Here is a 9,898-nt window from a genome sequence, read left to right as displayed (position 1 = left end):
GTCTCCGACCTTGCCTGTGGCTGGGATTCCCCGGTCCCGCTGCAGTGAACAGATTTTTGGCTGCGCGCTAAATTCTCCGTTCTCATTGGCAGTGGTGGCAGGCTGTGAATACAGTAAGAAGTCTCACAACACCAGGTTAAAGTCCAACAGGTTTATTTGGTAGAAAATGCCACTAGCTTTCGGAGCGCTGCTCCTTCATCAGGTGGACTGCCAGCTGTGAATGGCCAGAGAATTCTGGCCAGTGTCCTTCCAGTTTCTTTTTAAAAAAATCATATTTTCAGCATTTGTTTTGTGTTTCTTTTACTTTACTGGTATTTTACCTGTTAATAAAAATACATACAGCTGGCCTGTTTTTGGTTGCAGCTGGAATAGTGGCTTAGATACCTATGAGCCACATCCTCTATGCTAAATATTGCACTGCGTTTCTTAACGTCAACCTGAGCAGGACCTCTGTATAACCTCTCACCCAAAAGAAATTATCTCTGGCAATGGAACACTCCCTCAATACTGAAATATCTGCTTAAATTATGTACTCAAGTCTTGAAGTGAGGCTTGAACTTATAACCTTCTAATTCAGAGTCAACAGTGCCACCAGCTGAGCCCATTGACACTCATGGATAAGGTAAGATAACAACCCATGTGTGTATATGTGAAACATGTGTAAAGATTGACAAGTGGAAATCTATAGTCAGCATATGATGGCCACCCCATACTGCAATTGGACTTTGCCAAAGACTTTCAATATAAATCAAAGTGTGAGTTTAACACTCACCATAAGATCTCAGAATCAATGTTTATGAATAATTCCAACTAACTTCAGTATCTGTTTTCTATCCTAATTTTTTTTAATATTTCAGTTTAAAACTTAGCATTCATTACATCATCTGGAAACTGTCTTGGAGGGATTACTGAGCTTGACAATGTGAGGGAGTGAAATGTATAGAATTGAAAGAACTATGTTCCCCAAAACACTTGGTTAATGGTGTACCTGTTGTTCCTCTGTCCACTCCTTCACACTTTAATGTCATTGGCTCCTGTTATCCAATTCGATTATGATTAGGGCAAATAATATGATGTGACATTGACGTCCCCATAACAAGTCTTACAAGTTTGTACATTTAGCCACAGTGGGTTTTTTACTCCTGCACTGGCCACCTCCGATTCTCACTCCCTTCATATGCAAGGTATGGAGAAAGATTGGAAAAATATGATTAATTGGTCAGCTCTTTAAAATAGATAGCACAGGCATGGTGGGCTGAATGATTCCTTTATATGAACCATAGAATCCCTACAGTGCAAAAGGAGGCCATTCAGGCCATCGAGTCTGCACCTTCTCCCTGACAGAGCATCTTACCCAAGCCCACCCCTCTCTGTACCATTTACCATGGCTCATCCACCTAACCCACACATTTCTGGACACCAAGGTACAAATTAACATGGCCAATCCACCTAACCCACACATCTTAGAACTGTGGAAGGAAACCGGAGCAACCAGAGGAAACCCACGCAGGCATGGGAGGAAGGTGCAAATTCCACCCAGACAGTGACCAAAGGCCAGAATGGAATCCAGGTCCCTGGTGCTATAAGGCAGCAGTGCTAATATTGTGCCACCCTTATGCCATAAGATTCGATGATAAAAGTGGAATTGGTGGAAGTTGTGAGCTGACCACGCAAGAACCCTCATGTGAAGCACAATTTGCTGCCCAAGTATTACAATTCTGCTTTAAACTCCAGTGAAAATTCTATTATCAGAGCAGTTCCGAATAATTGAAAATCATCATACTCCCAACAAAAACTTTAAACACCAGAGAAGAATTTGAAATCATTCTAATGCTTGTTAGTTTCCTGATTCAATTTTCCAATCCAACACAGATTTCAACCTATCCAGTTACTTGATAACAGGCACTACCCCACTATCAAGCGCTCTGCCTTCAGCCAACTAAGTTCTGGGTCATTGACCCTAAACTTGTTCACCTGTCTACTCCTCTCTCCTCCATGAAAAAGGCTCCTTAAAACCCACTTCGCTGATCAAGCTTTTGGTCATCTGGCCTAGACTTCTCCTCTGACCCTGTATAACCTATTGTGTCCGTCAGGCTCCAGTGAAACAAATTAGGGGTGCCTGGCCACTTTAAAACGTTCTGGGACATCCTGGTAACATGGAATACGCCAGCAAAAGTGCAAGTCTCGGTTCGCACTGCTGCCTCACAGCACAAGGGACCTGGGTTCAATTCCGGCCTCTGTCTTTGTGGAGTTTGTACATTCTCCCCGTGTCTGTGTGGGTTTCCTCCAGGTGTTCCCGTTTCCTCCCACAGTCCAACGATGTGCGGGTTAGGTGGATTGGCCATGCTAAATTGCCCCTGAGTGTCAGGGGGTACGGGGATAGGGCATTGTTGTCGGCGCAGGCTCAATAAGCCAATTGGCCTCCTTCTGGATAAAAGCAAATTATTGGGATGCTGGAATCTGAAACCAAAAGAGAAAATGCTGGAAAATCTCAGCAGGTCTGGCAGCATCTGTAAGGAGAGAAAGGAGCTGACGTTTTGAGTCCAGATGACCCTTTGTTAAAGCTTCACCCTACAGTATAAGTATCTCCCACTTTCTATGCCTTTTAGCTTTGACAAAGGGTCATCTGGACTCGAAACATCAGCTCTTTTCTCTTCTTACAGATGCTGCCAGACCTGCTGAGATTTTCCTGCCTCCTTTTTTTTGACCTTCTTCTGCACTGTAGCGATTCTGTGATCCTCTGATTCTTTTCTTTATTTCTTTCCATGCACAATGCAATGATTTGGAATTAAATTGGATGAACTGAAGCAGGGGGTTTCTCAATAATTTAAAACCAGCAGGTCCACGCGATGGCGCTACAGGGAAATATATTGGTCAGATTTTGGATTTTCTCTGGAAATTACAAGACTCAACAGTTGGCTCGCGGCGTCCAATTTTGTCAAGAGTTCTTTTTGTTTTGATGTGTTGTTTGTTGGAGAGGTTTGCGAACGTCGAATATGTTTTTTAAAAACTTCTGTCTCTCAGCTGTAAACCATTTTAGATTTTTAATGTCCATATATACAGATTACACATCTGCTCATAAAGATACACAGTTGTACGGGTATAAATGTAGATATAGATTGGAATGCGATATCGGCAACTCAGAACAAATGATGAATAGTTCACGTGTGAATTTAACGATCTATTTACACCAGCAAAACTCCTCATGGTAAAAATAATCAACACTTAAAATAAACAAGGAGATATCTCCTTCAAAATTGCAACGGAATGTCTACTTGGAATCAGCACTGTCAATAAATTGGAAGAAATAAGAGGAAGAAGTTGGAGAAATAATGAGAACCGACCTGGGCATTATGAGTACAATAACTTGGAACTTTAATACAACGACATCCACGTCCTTTGAAAAAAAATATACCTCTTGAATTTCACAACTTGCTTAAAATAAATCATATAAAATATACCTACGCGTACGTGAATATCTTCTTATTATTAGTTATAGTTCTGTGATGTCCTCCTTAATAATGCGACAATTATATCCCAGTGTTATAGCACTGATCACAAAACTGTGGAAATATGCCTTTATCGGAATGTGACTGTCGATGGTATATTGTCTATATTATGCATGCAAAGAATTCTTCAGCAGCAGCGAGGAACGGCCTGGACCGATGTGGGGGCGGGGGTTATTATTATCTTGTATCCAAATTTCTAAATTTACTTTTTATTCGGATATTTTAAAAAAATTCGGAGCCTTCTGCTGAGCAACAGCGGTCATTACTTTTGTTTCTGGTTGAGGCATTGCATTTTGGGGGTGGCTGTTTGTTTGTACAGATAATTACAGAGTTAAATAACACCGATAATCCGAGAGGCACAGGCTTTCAAATAAATTACACCCCAGTTCTGAGATGTCAAGTTTGAAACGTTGCAGTTTCAGTTGTCCAGGACCTTGGGAGCAACGCGGCCTGCGGTGGGTCCACGCCATCCAACCTCTCCCGCTTTAAACTAGACTACACATTTGCAGGCCTAAACTGCATGTTTTTTTTTATTATTTTACTGAATTATACAATATCATGTTAGACTCCATACACAGAATAAAAGAACATTTCATTTCGTTCATCTACAGACAGTACAAACCAACTCGCCTATGAGTCCACATGAATTACATTGGTATACAGTGCATAAAGATTAAAGTTTAAAAAGTCAGGTGTCACAATACTGTTTTTTAAAAATCTTTCCCAAATGCCAAAAAACACTAAAATATGTATTTTCCCAATACATATTCAAATTAAAAAAAGATTAGGATAACTTTTTTTAATTAAAAATGCATGTTAGGCTTGATTTACATTAAATGACGAAAAAAAATCTATAGGAACGGCAAATATTGCCAACAAACTGCACCATTGACTTATTTTACAATACTGAACAGTTTTGGAGGCTATGCGGTGTTCTTTATGATGGGTAGCTAAAAAAAATAGAATAAATAGGAACTAGATTGAGCTTCGCTGAAAGTGCCTTCACAAATTGTATTTTTTCTTCTCTAGTAATAATCCTGGATTCGCTTATTGCTTTAAATAAGGATCCAAATAAAGTTTCTATGGACAAGAACGCACCACTTCGGTTGATGGGCACTACTGCAGTGCAAGGCCGCGGGGGGAGCATATTCCACTGGTTTCCTATACAGTATCACATTACACAAGGTTTGATATCTTGGTAAGTCACTTGCTGATGATAGTAAGATCCATTAGTTGATGGATGCATTGAAGGGGACGTCATGGCGTTGAAGGAGAAGACGAATTCTTTCCTGTCACACATGCTGGGAGACTGCGAGTGATACCGCGGAATTCCTGTTTAAAAAGAAAATGGGGGAGAGTAAAAAAAATGCACCGAGATGAAGAAATGCCATTCAAGTGAAACTTCATTAGTAGCCTGTATTTATCACTAGAAGGCCAGCCTGGTAATAATAATACATTACATTCAAGCTAGGATATGGAGAAACACATTAAAATGAATGGATCTGGTCAGATATCACGGGAGGCCATTCTCATACTGTGAAAATCTTTACACTTGACATCTCTTATTAAAATGATAAATCCCACTAAATGGGTTGATTGCACCGCTCAATAGAGACCAATAATCAGTCACAACTCACCACCCAATGATGCATTAATCTATGGGATTATGTCTTAAATTTATGTCTATAAATCTAATGTCATCAATCAGTTGCCATTGTTACACCACCCTTTCGCCGATATTTTAACAGTTGCGGCAAATGCAAACCTCTGGAATCATTTGCTGGTGGAAACTGCGTCCCACTTGTCTCATCAAGTCGCCTCACATTCTTATATTCAAGCGCATTCTTATATTCAAGCGCACTTCACGGCAGAGCGAAGATCTCGCTCTGGTTGTTTCATTGATTTGTGAAAAAAAAATCCCATTTAGTCGATTGAATTTATTCCACCTTATTTCTCAGGCAAGAACGAGAGGTGCGCCGACTGCCTACCATGAGGCTGAAGTCACGCCATTGCGGGCTGTTACTAACAGAACCCCTTCTCTGCAAATTTCTGACCCACACAATGTCAAAGCTACCTAGTTTCATGCTTAAATTAATTTCCTTCACGTGTTCTCATATTTCGAAATTAGCCACGCTCAAAAAAGAAATCTTAGCGGCCTCCTAAACGAATTATTTCCGTTGTGTTTAGAATTTGCCCCCTGGCCGTATGGGCCAACATGTATTGTTTGTTTGTCTACATGCATTCACATTGCAATGCAATTGTACCGGCTGAATCTAATCTGATTGTGTGGTTAAAGGGGTATATTTAATAGCATTACACTGCTGCCCATTGTAAAAGCACAAGTTTTTTTTAAAAAAAGAAAAACTTCCACCATAAAAAAACTCGGGGATTTAATGTCTCCCATCAATTAGTTGCTGCTTTGATTGACCAAGTAGCTAAAGTAGCTTTATATTTGAAATCAGAATCAGTTCTTGCCTAATCAGAAATTGCACATCTTCAGTTATTGGTACAGTGTAAGAGATCGACTTGGTCACACAGTTTGTGGTTGGACTACTAAAACTGTTACTAGTCTTTACCCGTTTCAGAGAGCAAGTATTTGAGGCCCTCGATGTGGTGTGTTAGCTATTCGGTCTATTTACATTTTAAAAACCCCTGGCGGAATGCTCACAGAAATGATAATATTTTAAAATACTCATGTCTTTCTCAGGATAAGCGGGAATAGAAATTTGTGCTACTTGGGGCTGGGGGGAGTCACTATTCTTTCTCCACCAACCACCCCCCCCCTCCCCCCCACCCCCCGCCTTTCACACACACCCCACAATCCAGATTCACACAATTAATCCTGTTTCTGGCCGGGTTGCTCTGGGACTGAGCTGCACGCTATGAATCCCCAGTAGACGGGTTCTGCGGCAGGGAGTCGGCTCTTGACATTCTGATGTTGTTATTGCCGTCGGGTTGGCACCACAGTAAACACTGTCCCCGCGGGGATGGCATCGAGATGTTTTCTTTGACCACGTTTTGGAATTTGTTGGAAAAACAAAGGCCGGTTTATCCTCCCAGTTTGTTATTATTCCAGCCCAGTGACCAATTACGTGCGCGGGGAGGAAGCGAAAAAACTACTTACTTCCTTAACTTAATGACACTTTAGAAACTCTTCTGCAAGACAACAGCCTTAAGTCCAGTCAATTTCCTAATGAATCTTCCTGGTACATAGCCCCCAAACTATTTATACACGGAGATGGCGTGTGTGTGTGTGTAAAAAAAAAGATAATTTCTCTATTTTTTTGCAGAGCTTTTTTCTTATCATTGTGACCAAACCAAGTGAGATTTCACAGCCCCGTTCACATAGCAACCCTGCCAAATCTTTTGAGTTTTAGAATTGCTTCCCACAAAAGTAAAACGCTTTTTTTGGGAAATACTGCACTGGAAGAGAAGCTCTGTGAGATAAATAATTCGCTGAAATCTTATTTAACCCATTCCTTTCAGTCACTCGCTTGAACACCAGGAATTCTCTTTTTCTTGCCCCTGTCTTTAGTGCTTAAGGGTTTCTGCTGCTTTTTGAGCTTAAGGCTTAAGAGTTTACCTACACAAATATCACAGCAAATTGAAAGGGGCGCTTCTGAAAATGATGGGTTCAATTTGTGGATTAATTCGCCCCAGCCAGCATCTGTTGTCTATCCCAACATTGTCCCGTCTACCGCATAATGTGCACATTCTTAAAATTCTGCTTAAAATTAGATAAATTTATCACTTAGTAATATACTGCTCAGTTTATCACTTAGTAATATACTGCTGTTCTGTCGTGAGAGTGCCTCCTGCAACATAGAAGCATGAATACTTTTGCTAATGTCTATCTGTAATACCAAAGCTCTGTACCTTGTATATCGGTAGCATTGTGGCTATTTTGGTGTATATAGGATTGGTCTAGGGAGTGCGCTTGCAGGTTTGAAGTTAGGTTCGCCGACGGGTTGCAGGGTGATAGGGACTGCTGTTTGATGTAAGGGGCCCCGTTGTTGAGTGCGGAGGCCGCTGGAGCCCATGCTGAAGCCGAGGTAGTGTACATGGAGTGAGGCTCCATCACCCCAGCACCGGTCAGCAAGGGAGAGGCGGGCACCGAGCTGTCGGCGTGGTTAGGGTAATCTCCCACGGAAGACCCTGTACAGCTCCCCATATAGTGCCCGTTGTTAGTGGAGAGGTGAGAGACAGCGTGTCCTGATAAACCTAGCCCGTCCACGTTGTTGGGCAGATGTCCATTCATCATGCCAATGCCACTGTCCAGGGAAAGGCTGTTCGGGGCACAGGAGATGGGTCCTCTTGAGCCTTGGAAGTTATAACTCTCTGGGATGTGGTTAAAACCCAACCCGTTCATCATGCTGTACATGGGCTTGAGGGCTTGGCACTTTCGGCGAAAGCCCCTCGGTCTGCGTCGGAAGGATCCCTCCTCAAACATGAACTCGCTGGCGGGGTCAATGGTCCAGTAGTGGCCTTTGCCCGGTCTGCCCAGACCCTTGGGCAGTTTGATGAAGCACTCGTTCAAGGAGAGGTTGTGACGCACCGAGTTCTTCCAGCCCTGGTAGGAGCCCCGGAAAAAGGGGAAGCGGCTCTGGAGGAACTGGTAAATCTCGCTGAGGGTCAGCCGCTTGGTGGGCGAGCTCTGGATGGCCATCACAATCAGGGCGATGTAGGAGTAGGGCGGCTTCTCGGGGCGCCGTATGCCCGCGTTGCTCTTCTTGCTCTTGGTGGTGGAGATGGCCGATTCCATCACAGAGGTCTGATTGTTGGCTTTGTCGGTGCCGGCGGACATGGGGCTGCTCTGGGCCGTGCTGTGAGCCGGCGGTTGCTGAACCTCAGCCGTCATTTGGACACTGCTCTCACTCAGCGAAACCCGGCAGTAAAAACTCTCAGCGCCTTGATTCAACCGCCTCTTCAATATTCCCCAAAACGTCGAGCTGTTTCAAAATAAAAAGTTTCTTTTGTTTGCCAGAATGTTTCTTTATCAATCTATATATGTATATATATTGCTTTCTTTTTAAATCCGGATCTTCCAAAAAGGAGGTTGGATCAGGCGAAGGCAGTTGTTAGACGCTCTGGGGAGGAAACCCTTCCTTCCTTCCTCGGCGCACTTACTTCTTCGGCTGTGCTGCTTTTTGCATAGGTCGCCTGGACGGGGAGTAGCTTTTCATCGCAGTTGTTCTGGCATCTGCCACGCCAAAGAGATCGCGTTTACTTATCTCTTGTCATCAGCGTCTCCAAACCTCTCGACTGTCAAAAGACGTAAAGGAACAAGGAACTCCCCGCCCCGACCCCCCTCCCACCTCGGTCAGGACTGGTGGGCTGTTAAAGCGCTCCAACACCCGCCTTCATTAGTAATTTGATGTGGTATCTGTCTTTCTCCACGCAGTTCAAGCCAACTTTTATGGCGGGGGGGGGGGGGGGGGGTGAGGGGGCGGGGGTAGGGAGGCTGGAGTGTGTGTTGGGGGGGAATCACCATGTATATATATATAAAATATCTGTATACACACAAAGAAATATTAAATGCCAGCTAATTCATAAAAGCAAATCTTGAATAAGGGTCAATTATAAACCTTGATAAAGATTTCAAGCTAAAACGAGCAGGGTAGAATTCTTTTTAAATTAAGTTATTTTGTTTGAAAGTCAAATAATTTTAGCAAAATAAAATGTCTGCTCGTGATTAAAGTGGGATCTGGGGAGGACAGAGTGAAGTGAAGGTATTGGCGGTCTATTTTTGTAAAAATGAAAGCAGAATTGAATCTCATAATAGGAGAATGTGTCTTTTGTTCTTTAAGGAATTTTGTACTTTGAGGAATGGTTGATAATACATTAGTATTGGATTTTCTCCTATTTAAAATGTGGATCAGATACACATTCCGTCCCTTGTTTGAGAGCTGATGTTTAATAGACAGGAACATGTACAGGATGTTTATACAAAAACAATGTAAACATCTGCAATCTGTTCCTTTAAAGAAAATTCGGTGAAATCCTATCTAATACTCTTTCTTTTCTGTTACTTATAAAATGCTCTTTGTAGCCTCACGCCTGACTGTTTAGATATTCTCTTAATATATGTTTATATATAAATAAGTCAGTACAAGCTGAATTGTGCCCAGTTTCTGGCCCACATAGTTTGCCACACACACACACATACACACACATACACTCTGTCACTGCAAGAGAGGGAAAAAGCAGGGACGCGAACGAGTAGTCCCGGCGCCTGGCATCGTTTGCGATAACGTGTCGCATCCCGACAAACACAACCCAAGGTAAGGGGACATCGCAAGCATCTCTGCATTTCTTTCATGTAAAGTGAAAGCTTTTACATGATTAGAAGCCAAGTGTGAGAAAGACGTGCTTTGATTCAGCGTCGTGAT

At 42.6% G+C, this 9,898-nt stretch overlaps 1 protein-coding gene across 1 annotated transcript; it reads right to left on the bottom strand.

Moving 5' to 3' along the window:
• Positions 1–3,737: 3,737 nt before the first annotated feature.
• foxf1 (forkhead box F1) lies at positions 3,738–8,755 on the bottom strand. The gene is made up of 2 exons (XM_078210595.1): positions 7,386–8,755; positions 3,738–4,841 (listed from the first exon to the last, which is right to left on the bottom strand). The coding sequence occupies exons 1-2, from the start codon at positions 8,365–8,367 to the stop codon at positions 4,681–4,683; spliced, it is 1,143 nt and encodes a 380-aa protein (XP_078066721.1). The 5' UTR covers positions 8,368–8,755; the 3' UTR covers positions 3,738–4,680.
• Positions 8,756–9,898: the final 1,143 nt, after the last annotated feature.

This window comes from Mustelus asterias, chromosome 4 (assembly GCF_964213995.1).
Source record: "Mustelus asterias chromosome 4, sMusAst1.hap1.1, whole genome shotgun sequence".
Lineage (NCBI taxonomy): Eukaryota > Metazoa > Chordata > Chondrichthyes > Carcharhiniformes > Triakidae > Mustelus > Mustelus asterias.
The sequence above is the reverse complement of the archived record's forward strand: the minus strand, read 5'-3'. Positions and strand labels throughout refer to the sequence as shown.

What these genes read in the sequence shown, in the direction of transcription:
- foxf1 (XM_078210595.1), bottom strand. Translation starts at nt 8,367, where the DNA reads ATGACGGCTGAGGTTCAGCAACCGCCGGCTCACAGCACGGCCCAGAGC. An exon ending in CAATGCTACCGATATACAAG is followed by an intron (nt 4,842 to 7,385) that starts GTACAGAGCTTT and finishes CTTTTTAAACAG; the next exon opens with GAATTCCGCGGTATCACTCG.